This window comes from Euleptes europaea, chromosome 6 (genome assembly GCF_029931775.1).
Source record: "Euleptes europaea isolate rEulEur1 chromosome 6, rEulEur1.hap1, whole genome shotgun sequence".
Classification (NCBI taxonomy): domain Eukaryota; kingdom Metazoa; phylum Chordata; class Lepidosauria; order Squamata; family Sphaerodactylidae; genus Euleptes; species Euleptes europaea.
Window position 1 is genome coordinate 98288073 of NC_079317.1, and position 12844 is coordinate 98300916.

Below are 12844 nucleotides of genomic sequence, written 5' to 3' on the forward strand. Positions count from 1 at the left end.
GGAGGAGCAATGATAACAGGTGGGAGGCCCCAGCTCTCTCTAATGCAGGCCTGGAAGGCTGTGATTGGGAGTGGCAGTGGAACAAGCCACTAAAGGACAGGTGATTGAACAATAAGGGGGAGGAGGTATTCAACAGGCAACGCCAGTCTTTTGGACAGTCATGTAATTAACATGGCTAATATCAGGGAGCACACAGGGAGGAAGTATAAGACGTTTCAGGATTTGAAGGTTTCTGCCTGAATCTGGAAGAGAAAGGTAATTCTTTCCCCTTGTATTTGTTTTCCAGTTTGCAGACTGCTGCTTGTGGATAAGCCAAAATGACTGCGAAGTTGCCCTTTCTTCTTTCTGTGACATCTGTGCTCTTGGCTCTTGGCGTAGGGAGTGAGCAGGAAAGGACAGCAGCTTTACAAGGTGAGACTCGAGGAGGGGAAAGTGACATTTTAGTTGTGCTTGTGATTGTTTTAGGAACAGACCCAGAGCTGGAGGGGTTGTCGATAAAGGCTCATGGTCTCACTCTCTGTTCTCCCTTCCCGCTGTCCTTGTTGCCTGACCTTAACAAATCATTTGCCTTAGCCGTCTTTATTGCTTGACCCAGAAAACTGTCTTCTCTGTAGAGATGGGAACATCTCTTTTTGCAAAAGATGCCCTTCATTCTGAGTCAATATCAATATTTTGAGGGCGTATTTGAAACTCAGGTTTAAATCCTCTTTCCCATCTGGAGATGGGACCGCACAGTGCAGGGAGGTTTCAGGCAGTGGCATTCTAAAGGGCCGCTTACTAGTGCAATGAATAGTGCAACAATTTGCTGCTGATTTAGCAGTAGCCAATCCTTTGGGCTGGGGTGCCACGTGCCCAGTCCAGAATATGAAAGGCTGCTACTGCAGTGTGTGACCTCTTGTGCCTTGGAGCGGTTTTGCTTCTAGTGTGTTGGGCTCAAGCGCAAGCAGCTGTGTAATATTGAACAGGTACATCAGCAGTTCTGACTCTACTATAGCTTAGGGGCTCTCATGCTGCACTGTGCCTCTTGTAATGCTTGTGCCGTACATACATTGATTATTTATGCACATTCATGCAAAGTTATTGCCTCACTCTGTTTCCTGGGAAGGACAGAAAGACAAACATCTTGCAGGTCTTGCTAACTGAAAGTTGTGAGCTCTGTTAAACATTTCCTGGGAAAATAGGGACCTTTGCATTGTAAAGGCTGCTGGTGACCTGACATTCCTGAGCTTTACAAACAATTTAACTATATATACTTGAACACAGAGAGGAGTCAGAGACAGAGAACTGTACCGGCTTAACATTTGTTCTCCAACCTCCTAGTATGACAATTCGCATTAAAACTTTAATCTGGCACCAACAATATGATGTCCTGTCCCTATAATGGAAAGGGGATGAGGGAAATTTGCTGCTTCTCTTCTTGTAGTTTCTTTCTATTGCTGCATGCTGTTACTTTGGTTCTGGAGAAAGATCACAATTCTCATCTAGTCAACCATCATTCTGAGAACCCGTTCCAGTCCAATCTTGTATTTTGGTCATTATAAGACTTCTGAAGGGTGGGTGCAGAAAGGAGTGCTTCAGCGTCGGCTGTTTGGAATACTGAGAGCTTTCTAAAGAGGCCATATATTTTCTTCACCTTCCTCATTCTTAAGCCAGAACAGCAATGTGTGTGTAAAGTGCCATCAAGTCACAGCTGACTTATGGCAAGCCCAGCAAGGGGTTTCCAAGGAAAGTGAGAAGCAGAGGTGGTTTGCCGTTGCCTTCCTCTGCAGAGTCTTCCTGGGAGGTCTCCCTTCCAAGTACTGACCTTGCTTAGCTTCCAAGATCTGATGAAATCGGGCTCTACCATGCCGCTTTCCCTTCCCAAAACAGCAATTTATTATGCTAAATCATTCTAATAGTCAAGGTAGGTGGCTTCAGTCTTTGATAATCAACAAGGTAGCAAAATGAGGCCACACACAAACAAGAGGTAACTTTCTGCATTCCTGGGGGAACACCCAAACATGCAGAATTATTAGTTGTCTCCTGTATTGCAAAAGTGGGCAAACATCCCAAATACAGGGAGACAGATGACTGCAAATGCATGGTAATCCTGAACACAGAGCACAGATGTAAGCCCTTACCCTGCACAGTGTTTATTAGGCTGAAGAGAATCATACTGCTTGCCTCTTGCTTCCCAGTATCCATAACTTGCTGGAGGGCAGGATGTATGTCATGAGTAATGAATAATCAGGCTAAATTTTCCTCCAGGATTCTTTAAACTGGTAGACAGTCTGCCCACCTTTGCAGTTTAAACACTCCTTTGGGGATGATTGATTAAAACTGATGGGAATGTGCTTAACTAATACACCCTACAGGACCATTAAGATGCGAAACAGCAGCCTCTCTGATAGTTTAAAGATTTTATGGGGGGGGGGGATCAGAGGTAGGGCATGCATACCATCAGGTACACCCCCCCAAACCCCAATTTCAGCAAGGACTTTTACATACAGGAGGGCAAATGAACATACCCCTCTTTCCTGTGTTTCTCTGCTTGGGTTCAACAATGCAGAAACTTGAGTTAAAAAGGGAGAGGGAAAATGTCTTTGTTTCCCCCCCTTTTCCTATGATGCTTCTCATGCCTGAACATTATTCCCTTTAATGGATTTATCTATATAACTTTGACCATTCGGGATCTCAATAGACCAGGTATAGTTGCTTGTCATGATTCATGCAGAACTTGAAGCACTGACCAGGGATACATGGCAATGCAGGTGGAAATGAGGGCTCCTGCTTGCATCTGAATGTGTGTGGCAGTGCAAACAATCATACACTTTCCTGTCCATCTCCAATCTGTGCACATTTGACATGTGCCCCAAGGAAGCTTCTAAACTGAAGCTGCTTCCTTGCATTCATCTTCTATGCTGGATCAGAAAGTTAATATCCCAGTATTTACGTCACATTCTACACAAGTCATGCTGAATTTATTTTGTTTAAAATGAGTATAAATATGTATTGCTGTGTTCTTTCTCTCATTTGATGCTCTCCAGCATGCTTCTAAATAGGCTCTCAATTGCATACATTAATTGAAGTTAACAGTGCAATCCTAAACAGTTATATCCTTTTAAGGCCATTAATTTCCCTGTAAATCTCATTGCACTATAGGTCTCAGAGAAAACAATGTGTTTATTGCTTCTTAGGGAATTTAACTACACTTAGCTTTCTCTGGAGTGAACCCAGTATGTAAAAGAGCATATTACATGTGATCAGGAGTTATAAATACTATCTATTGAAGAACAAAAATTGGTCCTTGACTCTTCTACTGAATGTAATGGTGTAAATTCTTTCCATATAAGCAATTGTTCATTTAGCATAATCCTGCAGTTGTGAAACTTTATTATGTTTCTGTCTTTCTGAGTGCATGTTATTATTTTAATCTATGCACACCTGATTGAAATTTAAATGCAAGACTGTGCGGAGTGGTAGATTTTGTAATTTTATACAGCTGTAGTTTTTCTGATTTACACGCAGTTTCTTTAACTGGGCCTGGCCATCCATGCTGAGTAATGCAGTAGACTTTGCACCTGTTGTCCCCAAGAGGCAAAGACCTAATGTCATCTGGGTCTGACCTCCGGAAACAGTGGTTTGCTTCAGGGAAAACTACTCCTCTGGGGAAAATGTAATTTTCCACTCGGGCTTCTTGAAGTTTCTTGAGGCTCTTGCTTCTGTAATCACTGAGGCCTAGTGTATCATGCACACCAAGATAGTATCAAAGCAGTATATGCTCCAAATATCAAAGTTATACGTCGGTTGGAAGTTGAGATAAACCTTATCTCTGTCTCTGCCCCTCCTTGGTACACAAGGTTTACATATGTTGGCTGTGGCCATGGGAAAGTACTGACAGTGTCAATACAATAATGTTCCTGTCTGCTGGACTCATAAATAGGATTATAATCCTTGAATTTTACATTAAATAGCCTTGTTCAGTTTTCACTGTTGCGACAGACAAAACTAGCCCGCATTTTATAGATACTGTTTTTGTATGAGTAAGCCATACCTTGGAAAGAAGCTGTCCTGGCTGGAAAGGGTATTTATGGGTGAGGAAGGGAAGAAAGCAAAAATACTGATTTGCCGAGCTAGTAATAAGTTAATTTTTCAGTAAATCCATTCTTTATTATGGCATTTCTACATTTGTATAATAGGGTGAACGTTCCTTACAGGGAACTTGATTACACTTCTTGTTGTGGAGCACTGCTGTGCACTCGCTGTCTCCAAAGATCTCTCAGGCCCTTTCAGCACTGGTGTATTAATGCTAGACGTTATATGCTGTCATTGGTGTAATACCATGTCCCCATGGAATGGCTAGAGCCCTGTGGCACAGAGGGATAAGCTGCAGTACCGCAGTCAAAGCTCTGCTCACGACTTGAGTTCGATCCCGGCAGAAGTCGGTTTCAGGTAGCCGGCTCAAGGTTGACTCAGCCTTCCATCCTTCCGAGCTCGGTAAAATGAGTACCCAGCTCGCTGGGGGTAAAGGGAAGATGACTGGGGAAGGCACTGGCAAACCACCCCATAAACAAAGTCTGCCTAGGAAACGTCGGGATGTGACGTCTCCCAATGGGTCACTAATGGCCCGGTGCTTGCACAGAGGACTACCTTTACCTTTATGGAATGGATAGAAGTGAAGGGATAGCTAACTGGCATTCACTTTTTACCACTGTGATTGATGAATGCTCCAGCACAGGCTCAGCACAGTGGGAAAATGCTCAACCAGTAAAGAAATCTAGAATGAACCTTTCTGAAGTAAACTTTGGAGAATGGGGAGCCTTTTTTAAATTAATGGAAAACGGTATAGTACTGCAATAGCCCAGCGAGATGCTGCACGGCCATGACGGCCGTTAAAAAGAATAAGAACAATATGGATTGCACCCAAATGAAGCACTTCACTAGCCAGCGTGGTGTAGTGGTTAAGAGCGGCAGACTCTAATCTGGCAAACCGGGTTTGTTTCCCCACTCCTCCACATGAAGCCAGCTGGGTGACCTTAGGCTAGTCACAGTTCTCTCACATCTCTCTCAGCCCCACCTACCTTGCAAGGTGTCTGTTGTGGGGAGAGGAAAGGACTGCAAGCCAGTTTGATTCTCCTTTAAAAAGGAAGTGAAAATCAGCATGTAGAAACCAACTCTACTTTTTCTTCTTCCAATAAAGTGTTGAGAGTATGCGCAGCTCTCTCTGTGCATGTCTATGTTTAATGCTTGTTGTTAGTGAAGCCTTTGGCACAGTAGGAGGCCACGGCACGTGCGCAGGCACATTCCATGCAGCGTGTGCAGCAGCAATGATTGTGTTAGTGGCAGGAAGAACGGCCTTTTCCCATTGGCAAGATATTACAGTTTGAATGCCGGGAAAGTGAGATCCCATGAGCAGAAGTGCTACCTTGAAGTAAAGCCCCTGTATTGCCTACATTTCACAAGAAAGGAATAACTGTAACTCGTTTGTTTTACTATCTATCCTTTGCCAGGAAAATCCCTCGCAATTTGACAAGTATGGCCTGATCTCTGTTATTTTGTCAATTCTCTCTTGGATGTCTTTGCATACAGCTTACTGGGGTGTTTCCTTTGTCTTCTGCTAAGCACAGCTGTGGCGGGGCAATGCGCACAAAACTCTTTAAGCAAAAACTTGACTCAGTTTTGCTTTGCTTTACATTTCTAAGTGTAAAATCCCCCTCTCAGAGAGACTTTGCCCCTGTGGTAATAATTGCACTGAATCAATTGTTCATGTCTTATTTCAGATTTTATACAGACATTCACAGCAAATTTTTAGGCCCTCTTTTGACAAAAAAGTCAAACTTTCCTGATTGTTTTAAAGCTCTTTTCTTGCTGAATAATCACTCTCCCGCTATACTGGAGATTGTAGCACAATTTCTGAGACTTGCTATGAATGTTCGTCAGCAAGTTAAGTAAAGGGCTTTTATTAATTCTGCCATTCTTTTATCTATTATGTTTTATCCTTGTCAAAAATGTGCAACTGCAATAATTTTATGCTACTATGCAGACACCCCATGTTTCGATTTTATGCCAATAAAGGAGATTGTTGCTCTTGTTGTTGTTGTTCTTGTTGTTGTACATTACTAAGTTCATCAGCCAGGAAGCACATGTTGGCATGAATCATCTGAAGCATTTGATTATTTCAATTGGTGGTTGGTCTATGTGAGCTTTGGCCTGAGGCAAGCAAGTGCTTTTTAAGTACAGCCGCCTTTCAAGTGACACGATTGGTGCGGGACCATGAATGAAAAGTGTGCAGGGCCTCTGGAGCCGGGCTTTAATATTGGTTGAGCTACTAGAACACTGAAGGATTTTGCAAGGAAGCATTTTGCATAACAGTTACTAACTTAAGTTTATTGCAACAGTTAGATAATGGAGGCAGTAATTGTCCCTTCTAGGCCCTATTACCCAGTAAGGTGCTACATTGCATCTCTGGGTCAGGGGCCATTATCACTGGACGCTTGTGGGTCTTTTGTGCATAGTCTAGAAAGCAGTAGGGCACATGGGATCACTCACTGCCTAGATAAGCCCTCTTGCTTAATACATATGTGAACTAATGCTGTGGTCTAGAGAGTGCTTATATTTAAATTGACAGCAGGATATAGAGTTGTAGTACTGTGGGTATGCCTATAATTACCTAAACTAACTGACAGACATACTAACGGCTGCTTAAAAGGTTAAGTTGAATGAAATACATTGGTTTGAGCAAAAGACAAGAGTACTAACTAGAAAATACTAAGGATAAGAGCAAAGGGGTAAAATTTGATCTAGCTTACAAGTACATTTGCTTAAATCCAGTTGGAATGAATGAGACATATGTGCTTAACTGTGTGATGAATTGTGGCCCTGGACCACACATCTATTTGCTTGGACTTCTGTAGTCTCGTTTTTTTAGGAACAGTCATGAATATGATGACTTTACGCTGAAGCCGGCGCTGAGGGGATGATGGCTGCAGTGCATGCATCTCAAGATTAGAACATTTCTCACAGCCCTAATAGCCGCATGATGCTGGCCACGACAGTAATGGGGTGCCGGTAAAGAGCTGGCCTGGTTGAGAGAAGTGCTAGAGAGCTGCTGTAAGGCCCCAGCACAAACTGCTGCTGGGCACTCTCTTGCCACCATGAAACCGATATCACAACGAAGCTCAGATTCTTTAAGCTAAAGGTAAAGGTCCCCTGTGCAAGCACCAGGTCATTCCTGACCCATGGAGTGATGTCACATCCTGACGTTTTGTTTGCGGGGTGGTTTGCCAGTGCCTTCCCCAGTCATCTTCCCTTTACCCCCAGCAAGCTGGGTACTCATTTTACTGAGCTTGGAAAGATGGAAGGCTGAGTCAACCTTGAGCCGGCTACCTGAAACCGACTTCCGTCGGGATCGAACTCAGGTCGTGAGCAGAGCTTGGACTGCAGTACTGCAGCTTACCACTCTGTGCCATGGGGCTCAAGCTGAAGGTAGGGAATAGTTTTTAGGGGAGTTGAAAGTTGCTTGCCATGCGGTGAAAAATGGTTGTCTGTCTTCAGCTTCATTCTGAGGGCAGCAAGTTGAAAATTTAGTGTTGCCTGCTAATCCCCACCAGTGATGCCTTCTTTTAAGATCTCCTACATGTCTGCTTGGGGTACCTGCATTAGAGATGGGAGGCAATAATCTGTCACCAACAGTTCAATACGTCTTGTGTTTGTGTTTAACAAATGCATAACTTCTGTGTTATTTTGTGTGTGTGTGTGTGGAGGTAGGTAGGTAGGTATGGGGAATTAATCTCTTAAAAGCTACTTGATTGATTGTGACTATACATGTTCACAGGTACCATATGAATAATTTACAGCATTGTGTGGCTATGTTGTTATTCAATGTGACATCACCAGGTCCTGTCCCATGACTCTGAGGTTTTGGGCGTCTGGGGACCTGACAACCCTAGATAGGACAGAACATGTTTTTTTCTGTTCCGCAGTTTCTCTTATCAGATGCAAGTGAGAGAGACAATACAAGTACGTGCAAAACCTGGTTTTTTTAAAAAGCTGAAAGTGGAATCAGGATATACAACATGAGCAGCAATCACACCACTCCCCTGGTTGTCGCCTTTTAATTCTGCTGCGGCTTCTGCTGCCTCTTGTCCTGTGCACAACCTCCGAGAAATACATTAAAGGCTGTAGAAAGGCTGGAGTGAGAGAGCAAGTAGACACAGACGTTGCTTTGTGAAACAAGTTCACTGACTAGCTGAGCATATGATCTGGAGCGGGGAGGAGATAATCAACAGAAAACTACGTCCATGAAGTGCCTGGGATCATAGAATCATAGCGTTGGAAGGGACCACCAGGGTCATCTAGTCCAACCCCCTGCACAATGCAGGAAATTAACAACTACCTCCCCCACACATCCCCAGTGACCCCAACCCTTCCCCTGCCATGCAGGATCCCACAATCAAAGCACTCCCGACAGATGGCCATCTGCTTAAAGACCTCCAAAGATGGAGGTCTTTAAGCAGAGGCTAGATGGCCATCTGTCGGGAGTGCTTTGATTGTGGGATGAGTGGCACCATCTTTTTGGAAAGATTATGAATGCAGTATTTAGATGAAGCTGTGCGTTGAAAATACAGTATTCCTGTTCTATCTGGACAAAATGCATATGAAGAACAAGAGTACTGATTTTAAAAAAAGATTGTGTGGAGGGATCCTATAGTAGGAATGCACAATAATATTGGTAATATAGTAGGAATGCACAGCAGCCAAAAGATTTTTAGTAAGTCAGCACTGAAGCTCATCTACCGGTAAGTAGGTTTCTTCTGGGCAGTGCTTTTTCTGGTTGTTGTTTTTTTAAGTCCTAGTACTCATATATAAGGTTGTACAGATTTCCACTAATTTCTCCTCAGGGCTTGGGAGAGCCCCCCACCCACCCACAGGTCCCAGTACTTAGAGTCAGTACCAGTGAGTAGCACCACACACACAAAAGTCTACTTTGGGGAGTTAAAATAATTGAGAAGCAACCTGGTGGGTATAGTGGTGTAGAGGTTAGGAGCGGCAGACTCTAATCTAGAAAACTGGGTTTGATTCCCCACTCCTTCACATGGGCGGTAGTCTCTAATCTGGTGAGCTGGGTTGGTTTCCCCACTCCTTCACATGCAGCCTTGGGCTGGTCACAGTTCTCTCAGAACTCTCTCAGCCCCCCGTACTGCACAAAGTGCCTGTGGAGGGGAGGGGAAGCGAAGGCGATTGTAAGCCGTTTTGAGGCTCCTTAAAGGTAGAGAAAGTGGGGTATAAAAAACCACCTCGTTTTTTAGCTTCATGCCCCAGTATCTGGGATTTGCATGTTTGAGGGCAGTACTCTGGCCTGCAATTTGCCCTCATTGCAAATTTAGAAATGGGTGTTTGCTTAGAAAGTTATTTGTGTAAAAAAGGGAAAAACATAGGTCTTCCTGTAACCTCTCCCTGGAGCCTGGCAGCATATTTACATACTAGTAGTGAAGTGGTCTGTGTTAATGTATCAATTCCCAATGACAATAACACAGTAGGAGGTTGATAGTTTAAAGCAGTTGTTCATTGGACCCAATATACATACCGGGTGAAAACTGCCCCAAAGGCGCAGGACAATTCACACACCTGAACAAAGGGTTGCAAGAACCTTTATAACCTCTGGTCAGGGGTGTTACAATACACATAGATTCACTGTACATTGGTTGTATACTCCAATATCTCATTAGAATAGCCTATAGAGCACTGGTTCCCAACCAGGGGTCCGTGGACTCCCAGGGGTCCGCGAGAACTAAATTAAGGTCCGCGAAACAAAGTTATAAACCCATAATAAACATTTTCAATTAAAAGTTCTCTATTATAAATATATATATTCAAATATTATTCTAAGTTTAATGTTTAACGAACAGTGATGATTAAAGTTTATTTTCAAATTCTCGGAATTTTTATTTTGAACCTTGGGGTCCCTCCACCGAACCAAAAAGGCTGGGAACCACTGCTATAGAGATTGCCCGAGGCTGTCTCTGAGCAAGCACTAGGTCTTGTGATCTTTGGAAGTAGGAAAACACATTCCTTAAGAGGGAAGTAATTCTGAGCTGTTTATTGGTGAACGGCCGTACCAGGCAAGCCATGTAATCTGTTGGCCTCTTATAGTTGTGGATGCCAACGTTCCCAAAGCTTCCATGTGTGTGCAGAATATATATGTTTTCCCATAAATGAAGTTTATAGGCGCTTCAGTAGGGATCCAGCTCGGTCGTAGCAGTGGCCCCTGAAGCTTGAACAAGATTACTACGTGAATTCAGACAAGGGATAGTGTATACTCTGACTGGGAACAGCTCTCCGGGGTCTCAGAAAGAGGTCTTTCACATCACCTATTGTCTGATAAGAACATAAGAACAGCCCTGCTGGATCAGACCCAGGCCCATCAAGTCCAGCAGTCTGTTCACATCGTGGCCAACCCGGTGCCTCTAGGAAGCCCCCAAACAAGACGACTGCAGCAGCACCATCCTGCCTGTGTTCGCACCCAATATAATAGGCATGCTCCTCTGATATTAGAGAGAATAGGTATGATCTTTTTAACTGGAGATGTTAGTGATTGAACCTGGGACCTTGTTGACACTCTATAAGAGAGCCACAGTCCCTTCCCAAGTATGATGAAGTGAGTTGGTTTCTTTCATTCACGTTTGCTAAGGGGGAGAACATGAAATGAAATCCTGTGGCAGGAGTGCTCTATAGGTAATTTCTTATGTAATATCCCTGACTATGGCAATGCAAACAAGCACTGAAAGCCCTCTCGATCCTAAGCGTATAACCTGAGGTGCCTTTATTTATTTACGTCCTTCATAGTCCGCCTTTCTCGCTGAGGCTCCAGGCAGATGAAACGGTGAAAACAAGGAGAAATCTGAAACAGAGCTGAAATGAAGCATCAGCTTGTAAACATGGCATGTTAAACCATGCAGAAATCACATAGTAGGAGCATGCTTGTAGGTGTTAGGAGGAACTGGTTTGTTCTGATCAGCCATCCATTTTGTTATCACCTGCTGAGTTTCATATGCATAACTCTGTCAATAATAGCAACAGTGCTGTTATATGAATGATGTTAAACTCTTTTTTTTTAATGTTAAAGCACCGCTGCAGTATTTCATGATACTTTAATTATGAGAAAGTGATATGCATCCAGCCATGCAGGTCTTCCGATGGGATGGAATTTCTGTTTGTGGAAGAAGGGGTGGCAGTTTCCGCCAGTTTTTGCTCCCAGTATAGTTTCCACCCTTTACCTCCTATGCTGCTCCTGAGGGTCCATTAAACAGCATGGTGTAGTGGTTAAGAATAGTGGTTTGGAGCGGTGGAGTCAGATCTGCAGAACCAGGTTTGATTCCCCACTCCTCCACATGAGCGGCGGAGGCTAATCTTGTGAACCGGGTTGGTTTCCCCACTCCTACACACGAAGCCTGCTGGGTGACCTTGGGCTAGTCACAGCTCTCTTAGATCTCTCTCAGCCCCACCTATCTCACAGGGTGTCTGTCGTGGGGAGGGGAAGGGAAGGTGATTGTAAGCCGGGTTGAGTCTCCTTTAAGTGGTAGAGAAAGTTGGCATATAAAAACCAACTCTTCTTCTTCTTGTTAGGAGGGGGACTCTGTGGGCTTCGGTGGGAGGGAGCTGCAGCTTAGTTCCACTCTGCAGAGACTTTGGACGATTGGGTAGATTCCAGTGTTTCCATGATCCATGGCATTCACTGTTGGTAGGAGAACAGTGACATATGTACAGCAAGCACACTTTATTACCACTGATATTCTGGCAATAGTGGCATTAGCTGTTATAGAACAGCATATTTGTGGCCACCGTACTTGCTGATCGTCAGATGCCAGTGGTGGTTTTACTATTATGTGTCATGAAAGCCTCCTGATATACAAATAATGCAACAGTTATCAGTGGATATAAAATACTGAAATTGCTGCTTTTTAGAATTCTGGTCTGTCTTCTTTTTCTGAACAGCTTGCTTCAGCTATTTCTCTCGCCTGAGTTTGTGAGTGAGGTATGTATTGGAAGGAGAGTAGTGGAAATGTGTCTCCAGGGTTAATTCACGCATTTCAACCTAGATATACTGGCTCAGTCCTTGACTTGCTCAAGAACTGATTGAACTAACCTATGCTTTCCCTAGTTATCAATCCGTACAACTGCAATAATACATTTTGCAAGCCTTGTATACCTAGTAAATCTATGAGACCTCCTCTTCCTCGCTTTCTCTTTCTCCTTTTTCTTTCATAGACAACCTATTACTTGATGACTTCTGTAAAACAGATCAGGGCTACTAGGCTGTGACTGCGTATGTAGGATGATTGATTGTACCTTGCTTGTGGTGGATTTGTGAGCTTGATCGTGAGTGATAGGAGTAGTTGCAGTTTAACTGGTGTGCGATGCTTCTAACTTATTTCTCTGTTGATCTTTTCAGCCCCTGATATATCCTGTGTGGACCCAGATCGCTTATATGATCACACTGTGTGGACCCAGCAAGAGTCGGTTAATCATTTGTTTTGTCCATTGGATGAGCAGAGTCTCCAACTTCTTCAGATTACCTCAACCTTTAATGTCGATTGGACCAAAGACTGTCAACCGCTTAACCTCAGTGCTTCAGGGCGCCTACACAGCACGCTGCACAACACAACAGCATATCTGTCCTTTGAGCACCCGGAGGCTGAGGATTCAGGCAATTATACCTGTACACTCTACTTGAATGAACAGAGAAACGCCTCCTTCACCATTCATCTGGTCATGGCAGGTGAGTAAAGGGAGAGGGAGAGTTGACCACAAACTTAGTTCTGGAGTGAAAAGCTTTGCCTCCTCCAATACTAGTGTTTCCAGATAG

The 12844-nt window shown here is 43.8% G+C and overlaps 1 protein-coding gene across 1 annotated transcript in view; it reads left to right on the plus strand.

Annotated features, from left to right (window-relative positions):
* The first annotated feature begins 293 nt into the window (after nt 1-293).
* The window catches only part of SIGIRR (single Ig and TIR domain containing), a 46593-nt gene continuing 34042 nt past the window's right edge, over nt 294-12844 (plus strand). The window contains exons 1-2 of the mRNA XM_056851674.1: nt 294-411; nt 12431-12757. Of these exons, the coding sequence (XP_056707652.1) occupies nt 318-411; nt 12431-12757 (421 nt within the window). The 5' untranslated portion in view covers nt 294-317. The remainder of the gene's footprint in view (nt 412-12430; nt 12758-12844) is intronic.